This window comes from Poecilia mexicana, unplaced genomic scaffold, assembly GCF_051168715.1.
Source record: "Poecilia mexicana isolate PSO_F unplaced genomic scaffold, ASM5116871v1 scaffold_8, whole genome shotgun sequence".
NCBI lineage: Eukaryota > Metazoa > Chordata > Actinopteri > Cyprinodontiformes > Poeciliidae > Poecilia > Poecilia mexicana.
The window spans coordinates 5,655,677-5,669,197 of NW_028263377.1; the positions used below are offsets into that span (position 1 = coordinate 5,655,677).

Sequence of the window (13,521 nt, forward strand, 5' to 3'; positions counted from 1 at the left end):
TCTAATTAATCTGTATGACGTTTTTCACCTGGTGATGAAATTACTAAAAAAATGACATTTTCAGTCATGTTCTAATTTAAGGAAGGAGCCTGTATATTTCCTACAGATGAAAACAGTTACAAAATTCAGCTCATGCTGTTTCCACAAGTTGCCGCCCTGGGTGGTTGCCCATGTCGCTCATATCAGAAACCGCCACTGCAAGTCATTGGCCTTTTAGCCGCTACTGACAGTGATATGCACCTGGGGACGGCAGAGGCCATTCGTCATGTCCACAAAACCACTTACTGTTCAATGCAGGATGAGCAGGAATCTGTCCCAAAAAATAGTTATGTCCTTCATATTGCTGATCCAATGTTTTTAACGTATTATTTTATCCTATTTTATGATGGCCCTGCTCTGGCCAAAAGCCATGGAGCCTGGCTGTCTCTATACAGCTCTGGGGAAAAAATCAAGAGACCACTTGAAATGATCAGTTTCTCTGATTTTTACTCTTTATAAGTATATGTTTGAGTAAAATGAAAATTGTTCTAACTACTGACAACATGTCTCTGAAATTCCATGCAAAGATGTAGTATTTATTTGCAGAAAATGAGAGATGGTCAAATTAAAGAAATGAAATGAAATGAAATGAAATGAAATGAAATGAAATGAAATGAAATGAAATTTATTTCATTTATTTCATTTATTTAGAAAAAGATGCAGTGCTTTCAGACCTCAAATAATGCAAAGAAAACAAGTTTATATTCATTTAGAAACAACAATACTAATGTTTTAACTCAGGAAGAGTTCAGAAATCAGTATTTGGTGGAATAACCAGGAGGTTTTCAACAGAGTTCAGTGAAGTGAACACTGGAAAAAAAGTCTTTTTAAAGGTTTACTTCTAAAGCCTAATCAGAAACTTTAGCCTTTGACTAAAGGGCCTATTTAAAGGACAACAATTTCTTTAAAAAGCAACATTGTTTTATGTCTTGTCGCTCCTCAAATAAATTTTGGATAAATAACAAAATGAAACTTTATTCTTTCACTGCTAAACTACGACCTTCAGGATGGGACAAACATGATGATCTCACATTGCTTTGACAATATACAATAATTCCCTGCATAATATTAGAATCAATCTAAATAAAACAGTAATCAATATAACTATTGATTATTGTCTATCCTTAGTTGACATTAAAATACATAATTTTGCATATTGGAAAGAAATAGATGAGAATGAAATATGAGTGAAGATGATGGTTAACAAATGAAAATAAATATGTCGTCACCTTTATAATATAATGGAATAAGTCTAGTCTTTTTTTTGACAAAAGTGACTTTTATTTAAAAATAAAAAATAACCACATCTTTCGTTCCAAAAGATGTTTTGGGTAAAACAATAATAATAATAATAATAATAATAATGATAATAATAATAATAATGATAATAATAATAGTAAAATTCACTTTTGATCATCATCTTAAGATATGATCCAGTTAATGAAATAGACTAGAATTATACACTGTCAAACATTTGAGCTGCATTAAGTTGTGTCTACTGTCTTCTACTCTTCAAGTAAAATAAATTTAGTTTTAGTTTTTGAACCTAAATGTGTGAGTTTGTGAAAGATAAACTTACAGTAGTAAGTTGTGTTAACTCTTTATTAATTTTGTCAAACCTCCAAGAGTTGAATAAACTAGTTTTTAGGTCAGCACTTAAAAAAACTGAAGTAAAAGACAGGAGTGAAAAGTATTTCCCAGTGTGCTTTGCGGTATGTTTATGTATCCTGTGTTGCACCGTGAGTGAGATGGGAGCATGTAAGAGAAAAATCGCCTGCGTCCCTTTGAACGAAGAAGCCAGTGCAATGTTAGACCATGTTAGATGCCTACATGATGAAAAATAAATGACCACTGAAGGTAGTGTTAGGATCTACTGTATATTGTCATAAATCCATGAATTGGCCCGCACTCATAAAAATACAGCGTCTCCAATTTCTAACAGCAGTGAGACGCCATAAGAACCTTTCTGATCACCAGCAGGCTGTTGTGTCCATGCTGTAAAGATTTGCTCTCCATTCTTGATCAACACAGCAGATGTAGGATTAGTAGAACCATGTCCATATATGTGGACCTCAAAGTGATACACTCCTCTTACTGGTGCAGTGAACAGCCCTGTGAAGAATCATTAGCAGAATTAGAAACGTTTTACTAACTTTACTTTCAGAACAAAAGTTCTGAAAGTAAAGTTCAGACGCCTTATATTTTAAAATATAAGGAGTAAATTGCAGCACCTGTAATTATGTTGTAAGCATTTCCAATATTAGCAACAACTTTTCTGAAGATCTGATTTATATGGGTGTTGAACGGTCCAGTGTGTCCTTCACCCGATGTCAACAAAAAGGCAGAGAAAGCCACTTGTTTGGCTGAGAGACACAGACAGATATGGGAGATTAAATTCTGTGATACAGGACAGAAAAGTATTAAACATTATAACATTTTCCACAGTTCATATTGTTTAAATGTTTCTACTGATTAATAAATCCAATTAATTCACATGTACCAAAATGTGCCGTTTTTCTTAGTCACTTTGTTTCATTTCTTAGAACAGAACTGAAAGTCTCAAAACTATTAGTTCAATCCTCAAAGTAATGTGTCTCTTCTGCACATCAAAAAAAACCCTCAGAAAGTTACTCATGTTTTTATACATGCAACAGATTATGTACACTTCTGTGACTATGTGACTGTTTTTCTAAACTTTACTGAATTGGTAAATTTCTCCCTGAGTTTCTCCAACAAACGTAAATATGTGAAGCATTACACCAACCAACGATCAACTAGTTTTCTGAAACAGATTGAAAGTGCATTTCATGAACCATCAGCTGGCAAGAAGATGATATATAAGGCTTTTTATACACTGAGAATGACAAGGATTTGGACGGGTTCTCATACTTTAAGGCAGAAGCCACAGACGGGCAGAGAGCATATAAATGATCAACAGGAAAATATCTAGAATAGTTTCCACATAAGGTGAGAACCAAATATGGTTTGTCCTGGTGGTGCATTCTGTGAGTGACTTCATATTTTATAAGCAAAGATTTACTTTTTGAGGCATTCTAATAACAAATGTAAAAAGTGCCAAATTCTATTTCAGTAGCTACAATCTGTATCTGTGAAACATGATTTGTAAACCATAAAAAAAAATAAATAAACCTTCTCCTACGCCTACAAATGTTGAAAAAGTATGCACAAGTCGCCAGATACACACACAAACAATTGCATTTACGCACAGATACAACCATCTAAAGTTACACAGAAAGATGCTTACATGAGTTACACATCCATTATTACACGCGCACAGATATTTTGACACGTGCACAGATATTTTGAGACTATTTTCACTCCATAACGCAGCCTCTGACGCCTAAATAAACAATGAGGCGCTCACCGGCTCAAATGTAATTTCAAACTACAAACACTTGAGGGCGATGTTGTCATATTTATCTGTGACAAGACTATGGGCAGCGCTGATACTGAGTTCATAGTTTTCATTTTAATTTTCATAACTAGATGAATTAAATAATACATGTTTCTGAGAAGTGATAGAATATAATAGAATAGAAAAATAAATATCCTTCATCCAGGGGTTCACAGCAGGAACTTAAGACAAGTGGAAGCTTGTATATTGCCACAAAGGAAAAAAATATATAAATAAAATAAAATACTTCACAGTGAGCACAAATTCACAACATAATGCTTCCTCTTGCTCACTTTTAGTTTTTTACATAGTACATACTTTTCAAGGCAGCTTTGGTCCTTCAGGGTTTGCAGCAAGATGTTGCATAATTTAACCTATCTATCTAATCTAACGCAGTTTCTTCCTCAGTGAGATTCTGACACTGGGAGCAGGTTACTGGTTTCTCAGTCAGAAGCTGGCTGCAAACCTGAGGCCAGCAGGTGTCAGTCAGTCATGGTAGATCTGAAATTTGGTATGATTTGTCAGGAAAATAGTTCTTATACTGAGTTAAAAACAAGGACACACACACACACACACCGTTTCTGATAAGGGCAACATTGGCAGTTGCCCATGTCAATTTTCAGTTTATGCAATATGGAATCAGTCATAGAATCACCATCAGGGTCAAAACAATGCTCCATCTAGGTTCTCACTAAGTGTGTGTAAACTGCACTACAGATTTACCTGTTGATCATTTAAATGTTCTCTGGCGTTATCTGACTGTCTGTGGATTTTCCCGAGATTATGGATTGACATATCAACATCCTTAAGAAAATAACTATTGGGCAGAATTATGTTTTGGTACATATGAATAACTTGGATTTATCATTTCAGTAGGCTTGTTAAAACAATTTTAACTGTTGTAAATGTCCCATTGTTTAATACTTTTACCTGCTGTATAACAGTCTTTGATGTCTCATGTCAGTCTGTCTCTCAACCAAACATCTGGCTTTCTCTGCCTCTTTGTTGCCGTCACCGGATCACAGTGAAACTGGACCGTTCAACACCGATATAACTTTGGTCTTCAGAAATGTTTTTACTAATATTGGAAATGCCTTCAGCCCAGATAGTTACAGGTGCTGCAATTTACTCCTATTTTTATTTTACGCATGTTTTCAATCATAACTAAAATGTGGTAAATTTGTTATGAAAGTAAAATTAGAAAAATGTTTCTAATTCTGCTAATGATTCTTCACAGGGCTGTTCACTGCACCAGTAAGAGGAGTGTATCACTTTGAGTTCCACATATTTGGACATGGTTCTACTAATCCTAAATCTGCTATTACGGTGAAGAACGGAAATATATCAGTTCATCATATACGTCTCAGCCTGCTGGTGCTCAGAAAGCTTCCAATGGCATCATACTGCTGTTAGAAATTGGAGATGTTGTATATTTGCAAATGTTTACTAATTCACGGATTGATGACAATTCAAATCGTCACACTACCTTTAGTGGTCATCTACTTTTCACTATGTAGGGATCAAACATGATTTTTTTTATGTTAAAACCCTTCTGCTTCGAAGATTTAATTATGGAAATGTTTCATTTGTAAAACTGATTGTTGAATTGAATTGTTGATTACAGTTTTTTAAATGAGCTGTTTGGTTTCTACAGCAGTCATAAGTAACATGTTTGAGATTTTTTGTTGTTGTTGTTGTAGTCTAAGTCTAAATCCGAACATAAAAACTGAACCAGATCATTTGAGCCCCATTGTTCTTTATTTTTCAAATTAAAAGAGTAGGGGAAGCAGTAATAACGGATTTCTCTCCAATGTGTGTATAATTCTAGTTTATTACATTAAGTGTATCACATCTTAAATGACTTAAAAGATGATATTTGTTCTGTTTGTAACTTACAGAAATATTTAACCCTAACTTTTAAGATTTATGTAATATTTTTACATGACAAATTTCCGTTTACGTACCCCGCCTCTCGCCCGAAACGTTCGCTGGAGATAGGCACCAGCACCCCTCCTGGCCCCATTAGGGACAAGGGTGTACAGAAAATGGATGGATGGATTTCCATTTACTTTATTTATTTATTTATTTTAGATCATTTTCATGCAAACCTATCAAATAAACCTTATCTGATTCACATTCATCACTGTAATAAAGCCTATTTATTTTAATTGCACAATCCTTATGTTTATGTATTTGATATTAATAAAGTATAGTTATATTAATTAATAATTATAGGTGTATTTATTTCAAATACATATAGTATATTGTTTGAATTGCATAATAAGCAAGTCACCTATGCAAATTAAATAGCATATATTTGTTTGAATGGGATGCCATTTATGCTTATGCAACAAACCAAATTTATGCAATTGTTTTGTGATGGTAAATAGACTGAGCTTATAAAGCATTTTTGACCACTCAAAGCACTTCACATTCACAGATTTATTAGTAGGAAATTTGGCCAGAGGGGCAGGAACACATAGTAGAAGGAAGCTGGAATTGAACTTGCAACCTCCCGATCACAGGATGACTACTCTACCCACTGAGCCACAGTCACATGTCTGTCACAGAAACCTGAGTACTGGGGAAAGTGCATCATCTTCTTTTGCCGTCTTGTGACGGGTGGCAGCCAATTTACTTATAACTTTAATGAAAACCACTCGCATGAAATTTAAATACAAGAATTTTATTTGTTTTACAACTTTAATTATTTAAACTTTGCTAGTATATATTAACTGATTATATTTAATGCATTCTAGAATTGATCAGATTATGTAGTCAATAATTAATTTAAAGACATACCAGTGGAGGAAATAAGTATTTTATTCCCCACTGATTTAATTTTTTTCTTTTTACAAAAAAATAAATGAAATATCTCATAATTTTATGCCAGCTTTATTTGAGCAGTGACACATGGCATATCAAAAGAAAACAGAGAAAATTACATCAAATGAGAAAAAAAAGCATTTTATTGAAGGAAATAAATATGTAACCCCCAGTGAAGCATCCTTTAATACTTGGTGGCAAAGCCCTTGTTGGCAAGAACAGCAGTCAGACATTTCTTGTAGTTTTTCATAAGATCTGCACACAGTTCAGGAGTAATTTTGGCCCACTCGTCTCTGCAGATCATCTCCAAATCCTTGAGGCTTTTAAACATGTGTTTAGAAACACGAAGCTTCAGCTCTCTCCATAGACTTCCTATGGGATTGAGGTGAGGAGACTAGCTAGGCCATTCCATGACCTTGATATGTTTCTTCTGGAGCTACGTCCTTGTTTCCTTGGTTGTATGTTTTGGGTCATTGCCATGCTGGAAGACCCATCCAGGACCCATTTTCAGTGCCCTGGCAGAGGCAAGGAGGTTGTCATCCAGGATTTTGCTGTACGTGGCCCCGTTCATCTTCCCATTGATGCGGTGAAGTCGGCATGTCCCCTTAGAAGAAAAATGCCCCCAAAACATAATATTCCACCACCAAACTTGACGGTGGGGATGGTGTTCTTAGGGTCATATTCTATATTTTTCTTCTTCCAAACACGTCGAGTTGAGTTGCAGACAAAGGTCTCATCTGATCACTGCACCTTCTCCCAGTCTCTCTCAGAGTCATTAATATATGTTCATTGGCAAACTTGAGGTGGGGCTGGACATGAGTCCTCTTGAGGAGAGGAACCTTGCGTGCACTGCAGGATTTTAAACCATTACGTCTCAGTGCATTACTGATGGTTTGTTTGGAGACTGTGGTCCCAGTCTCCAAACAAGAGACTGGAGACTGTGACTGAGACTGTGGTCCCAGTCTCCAAACTGGGACCACAGAATTTCAGAATTTCATATTCCTTCAAAACCAAAATCCAAAGGCTGCCTTCCAAACATGGTCGTCATGTCAACGAGAGAAACTCATGAGCGCAGGGCACGATCTGAGACGTAGAGGGTGTGGCTTTAAGTTTTCAACTCGGCTAAGTTCCCCCAAAATGAGTTGCTTTCTAATGAGTCTGAACTAAGTTAACATTAATGACTTTCAAAAGCTTCAATAACAGACAATCTTGGTGCTTCAGAGATTTGGGATTCTTTTTTTCCCAAATCCCAGAGCTCATTAACCAGCTCCTTTAAAGCTCTTGGCTGATTTTTAATCTTTCTCATGTTCAACGAGACACCACGAGGTGATATCTTGCATGGAGCTCCAGGCCTAGGTTGAATTACAGTAATGTTGCACTTCGTCCACTTCTGAATAATCGCACCAACAGTTGTCACCTTCTCATCCAGCTTCCTCCTTATGGGTTTGTAGCCCATTCCAGCCTTGTGTAGATCAACAATTTTGTCCCTGATATCTTTAGACAGCTCTTTAGTCTTGCCATGGTGGAAATGTCGGAGTGTCACTGAATCTGCTGGCAGGTGGCCTTTTATACAGCTGACAATTTGGGACCATGTGACTCTAATGCAGGTAATGACTTCACTGAGACTACAGTGCATCAGTGGTCTGTGCGAGCCAACAAAAGTCATGGTTGTTAGGGGATCAAATACGTATTTCCCTCAATGAAATGCAAATTATTATTTTAAATATTACTTAATTTTCTAGATTTTCTTTTTGATATTCTAACTCTCACTTTAAGCTATCTTAAAAATCACTGACTGTTCAAAATAAGTGGGGGATCAATTACTTATTTCCTCCACTGTATGTTTGAAATATTTGCTACCATTGACAATAAAGCTTAAGCCAGTTTTGCTAGTTTTGATTTCCAAGGCATAACAAGGCAGTTTATCATGAATCAGCAAAAGTAATGAAAAAACGTACTGCAGTCTGATTTTTATTGTTAATGTGTGAAAGTAAATAAAATGTGTGATGTGTCTTTGGCTTAAAGTATTTGCTTACTGGAGGGTTTTTTTGTACTGGAGAGCCAAAGCTCGGTTCTCAGTGGTTGCTGCTCCTCCTACACTTTGGACTGAACCATTGTTCTAACAGTGGCGGGGGGGGGAACCTAAAAATGTATTCTTATTTTTTTCTTAAGATCAATAGGAGATTTATTTTGTACTTCATTTATTTGGCCTTTTCATACTGATATTGTTTAAATACAAAGGTTTTGTTGTGTATGAAACAATAGATAAAATACAAACAATATTCAAGCAGATAACCAGAAGTAGCACATGGTAATGTTTATTTTAGAACGGGAATTTCTTCTTTTTCACAAGGCCAGCTCATAGCGAGAGCGCCACCAATGTGAATTTGTTATATTTTCTTTATCTTCAGATTTTCAAACAAACAGCCTCCAACACACAGGAGCAAAATCATAGCAAAAGTGTCTAATAATCTTAAATCTAGAGTTTCATTAATGTCTGTGTCTGGAACACCACATGTTTCCTTTATGTTTTCTTTGTTTTCTTCAATTCTAGATTTTTCCAAGATTGGGGGTCTGGACCCCACCACCAATACCCAGGATTTCCACCCATGTGCCTACATGGTGAAAAGCAGATGACCACTGAAGGTAGTATGATGAGATTGATTGTCATAAATCCGTGAACTGGCCCACATGCGCAAATATACAACATCTCCAATTTCTAACAGCAGTGAGACGCCATTAGAAGCTGTCTGACTACGAGCAGGCTGAGATGTCCATGACGTGAAGATTTGCTCTCCATTCTTTAACAACACAGCAGATGTAGGATTTTTAGAACCATGTCCAAATATGTAGAACTCAAAGTGATACACTCCTCTTACTGGTGCAGTGAACAGCCCTGTGAAGAATCATTAGCAGAATTAGAAATGTTTTACTAACTTTACTTTCAGAACAAATTTACCACATTTTAGTTATGTTTGTAAACATATAAAAGATAAATATAAGGAGTAAACTGCAGCACCTGTATTTGGGTTGTAGGCATTTCCAATATTAGTAACAACATGTTTGAAGATCAGAGTTATATGTGTGTTGAACGGTCCAGTGTGTGCATCACCCGATGCCAACAAAGAGGCAGAGAAAGCCAGATGTTTGGCTGAGAGACAGACAGACATAGGACATCAAAGACTGTTATACAGCAGGGAAAAGTATTAAACATTGTAACATTTTCCACAGTAAATATTGTTTAAACATCTCTACTGACTGATAAATCCAGCTAATTCACATTTACAAAAAAAAAAAAAAAAATCTTTGTCCAATCATTGTCTTCTAAGACTTGTTGATAGGTCCTCACATTGTTTTAGACAAAATCCACAGACAGGCAGATTGTGCCAGAGAGCATTTAATTGATCAACAAGAAAATGCTGTTTTGGGTCAGAGGTTAGTTTTAGGACTGAAGTGTGTGTGTGTGTGTGTGTGTGTGTGTGTGTGTGTGTGTGTGTGTGTGTGTGTGTGTGTGTGTGTGTGTGTGTGTGTGTGTGTGTGTGTGTGTGCATTTGTTTCTAATACCTGAAGGGGACCATTTTCCTGGCACATACTACATTGTGGGGACCCACTGCTCCTTGTTGGGACCAAAGCCTGGTTCCCACAAAGGAAAACACTGTTTTTGGGCCAGGGGTCAGATTTAGGACTGAGGTGTGAACTGAGTTTTGGTTAGGGTTAGGATAGCGGTACCGATAAGGTTTAGGCTGTAGAAATGAATGGAAGTCAATGGAAAGTCCCCACAAAGATAGCCTTTTCTGCTATATCTAACCCTCTGAAGACCAATGGGCCTTACAGGGACCAAAGCCTGGTTCTAATACAGTGGTCGCACTCGTTTGGTTTTGAGGTATGGTTTTGTTTCTTTCCACTTTTTTGGGAGTAGAAGTTTAAGGAAGCTAGTTAAGGTTTAAGGCTATGAGTTCCATGTTTATTTGCTTAATCTAAAGTGTTTTGCAAAGACAAGTTCTCTTCAGAGTTCACAAACCTTCTCTTTCTCTCTTCAGAGCCTCCACTTCGTTTCCAACCATGTTGGCCTTGACTTTAACAGCAGCCAGTTCTGCTGCATGAGCTGGAATGAAAAAGTTACCAAAGACTCGGCATTAAATGAAACATTATGTCTCTGCAGTAATTACTCTGAAGTTTTGCTTTGTTTTCTTACTGATGTCTTCTCATGTCTAAAATTTATTGTACAGATATAACAATAAGTTATAATAATTGATTATCAAAACCACTAATATAGATGTCAGTGTTGTCATTAGTTTCCTTCAGAGTTCACAAACCTTCTCCTTCTCTCTTCAGATCCTCCACTTGGTTTTTAGCCTTGACTTTAACAGCAGCCAGTTCTGCTGCCTGAGCTGAAATGAGACGATTAGCAAAGAGATGAAATCAATTCAAATATTTTCTTAATTAATCTGAAGTGTTTTTGCTTTGTAGAATATAAACCTGAATTTGTTTGGAACAAAAATCTGTTTTTGCTTCTAAAGTTGTTACAGTTCAGGTAAATATATTTGCAGTGCATTTATTGCCTTTTATAATATTTTTTTTAATACAGTCATTAAAGAGTTTTGTTACAATGGCTTGAAAATGATTTAATGTTTCCACATTTCGTCATATTAATATCACAAATATGATCCATAGTATTACATGGAATTTTATAAGACAGATTAATGCAAAGTAATGTATAATTCTCTAGCTGAGCACTATCAGTTGTGGATGTTATACTTTTTCAGAATTGCAATTTTAATGTTATATGTATTTGATTTCTCTTAACTATAAGAGAGTTTATTAATATGCTTTAATAAACTCCAGGGCAGCTTGAGATAAAGAGTGAATAGCGTTCATCTGTGTGTAATATCAGTATCAATACATCTATTCTATGAAATTCTTAGAAGTTTGTCAGATGAGACCAAAATAAAACTTTTTAAGTTACATGTAAAATGTGATTACGATTGAGTATTTTGGCAACCGTCACTATAACGGTTCAGAATTGGAAAAATCACTTGAAATTTATGTTTCTTTAGTTTCGGTAATTTCATGTATTTTCTATGGTCTCTAACTCTTTGTATTTTACAATTTTTCATCAAAAATTCTACAAATTTCTTTGCAGAAAGAAATCTGTAGAACCAGCAGATCACCACCAGATTTCTTTGCAGTAGTGATGGTGGTAGGAGTTTGCCCTGGAATCAGTGGGTTGCTGGTTCAATTCCCGCTCCATCTCTGTCATTGTGTCCTTTGGCAAGACACTTCACCTCACTGATGGCAGCCTCACCTCTGAGTGTCAGACTGACCCAAACCTCCATGGGGCCCTAAGCAAAATTTGATTTTGGGGCCCTCTAGTTCTGTTAACAACGTGGACTGGCTGCAATCAGCTGTCCGATCATTAGATCATTCACACACCTGCTATAAACTTATTGCATCTCTGGCAATGCTGTTTGCATTATATACATGTATAATAATGGATACATTTATTGGCCAACTGATTTATCAACCAGTCAATTTCTGAGGACTGATTTCCTTAATTTTAGGGGATTGTGATTGGCCAATACTTACATGTGAAGCCCATCTTATCCCCTAATCTTATCTTCGTCAGCAAAGGTTTAAAAATCAGCCTCTGTTCTCTTCTGCTCTGCAGTGAGAGGTTTGACTGACAGACGTTCAGACCTGATCATGTCTGAACGTTTACAGTTAACAATATTCACCTCACTGTTGCCAACTCACCGACTTTCTTGTTATATTTAATGGCATTTCAGACAAAAAAATTCATGTCGGCCAAAATCAAAATCGGCAGCTTTACATTACATTACCAAGGCACATTAAAACAAGGTTATTTTGGCTTTCTTCTATTCTTCCTCTTTCTCTTCTCCCTCCCTAAAGGATAGGTCCTTTTATCAAACATTGTTTTGCTTACTTAACTTCTGACCGGAGCTTTGGACGTTTGGATGCTCTGCACATTCCACGGCAGCTCATGTTGCCGGTGAAGCTTGCGGTACCTATTTCGGCCACCAGGGAGCCCCCAAGAGCGATTTATTTTTTTATTTTTATCCATAAATAATGATTTCTACATACATTATTTTATGTATTCTAAAAACAAATCACTTCATAGTGAAACTGTGTTTTGATATTATAATGACATAGAAATAATTACTTAAAAAAGAAAAAATCAGCTCCACTGAGGGGGCCCCTTAGTGGCCCTGGGGCCCTAAGTGGCTGCTTAGTTTGCTTATTATGCCTTGGGCCGGCCCTGGACCCAGGACAGATGTGGCTACTATCTAGCAGCTTGCCACCATCACATGTGTGAATGGCTGAGTGTAGTGTGAATCGCTTTGGGGCTCCTTGAACTTGATAAGGCGCCAATCAGCATTTACAGTGTACATCTACAAAAACCATAGCTAACATTTCTACTAAAAATAAACTACATACCTTTGAACTGAATTTCTTGTTCTAAAGAAAAGAAAACACAAAAACAAAGTTTTAGTTGATGACCTGTCATATTTAAGATAATATTGATTTATAACTTTTGCTCTAATAAAATCAGTACCTTGGTACCGTTTGTTCAGGGATTGCAGCTCCGTCGTCTTCACTGATAATGATAATAAATAATTCAAACTCTGAACTGTAATGATCATTTGATCAATAAGGATCAGTTGATTCAAACACTGTAACTCTGTAAACATACCTTCATTGTCTCTCTGTAGTTGCTGCACCTCCACCTTCAGTGCAGCCACCCAGGCGCTCATCTTTCTCAGAACAGCATGGATGTCCTGTGTGAAGGTCTGCTGCTTAGGCAGATGCTCTGTTTTTCCCACTTGTCCGTCACTTTGCTTTTCATGTGACAGAATGTCATCGTCAGACTGAGCTTGCAGCTCAGCTGTAGAGACAGAGCAGACTAGCAGCAGCAACGGAAGAAACATTTTCATTTCCATCCTCAGTGTCTCTGGAGGTCCACTCTGCTGTTGGAGACTTAAATAGAAGTCCAGCCTTTTTATTGCTAAGTATTGTCATATTCTTATCAGAAATAAGATGATAAGACTTGTTATTTTAGCCTTGACCGATAAAAATGGTAATCTAGAATCACACAGAATGCTACATTCATTTTTTGCAGGAATGTGATTCTGAATGTTTATTTGAAAGTTTAGAAACAACTCCTTAAAGTTAAAAGGTTTTAAATTCTTGTTTCAACTTGCATGAAAAAAATATTAAATATA

General features: G+C 36.4%; 1 protein-coding gene across 3 annotated transcripts; it reads right to left on the bottom strand.

The window, feature by feature from the left end:
• Nucleotides 1-8,582: 8,582 nt before the first annotated feature.
• LOC148157919 (uncharacterized) lies at nucleotides 8,583-13,312 on the bottom strand. Of its 3 annotated transcripts, XM_088007919.1 has the most exons (6): nucleotides 12,993-13,312; nucleotides 12,855-12,896; nucleotides 10,597-10,671; nucleotides 10,302-10,385; nucleotides 9,300-9,431; nucleotides 8,583-9,176 (listed from the first exon to the last, which is right to left on the bottom strand). In XM_088007919.1, exons 1-6 carry the CDS (start codon nucleotides 13,237-13,239, stop codon nucleotides 8,896-8,898), a joined length of 861 nt encoding a protein of 286 aa, XP_087864045.1. In that variant the 5' UTR covers nucleotides 13,240-13,312; the 3' UTR covers nucleotides 8,583-8,895. The 3 variants fall into 3 exon arrangements, with proteins under 3 accessions (XP_087864045.1, XP_087864046.1, XP_087864044.1); XM_088007920.1 differs by lacking the exon at nucleotides 12,855-12,896; XM_088007918.1 differs by lacking the exon at nucleotides 10,302-10,385 and having other exon boundaries at nucleotides 12,855-13,312.
• Nucleotides 13,313-13,521: the final 209 nt, after the last annotated feature.

Excerpts from the sequence above, each read along its gene's own strand:
- LOC148157919 (XM_088007918.1), bottom strand. The coding sequence starts at position 13,239 with ATGGAAATGAAAATGTTTCTTCCGTTGCTGCTGCTAGTCTGCTCTGTC. Across the intron at positions 10,672-12,854 it reads CCTGAACAAACGGTACCAAG|CTCAGGCAGCAGAACTGGCT; the intron begins GTACTGATTTTA and ends GTCTCATTTCAG. Across the intron at positions 9,177-9,299 it reads TGCCTACAACCCAAATACAG|GGCTGTTCACTGCACCAGTA; the intron begins GTGCTGCAGTTT and ends GATTCTTCACAG.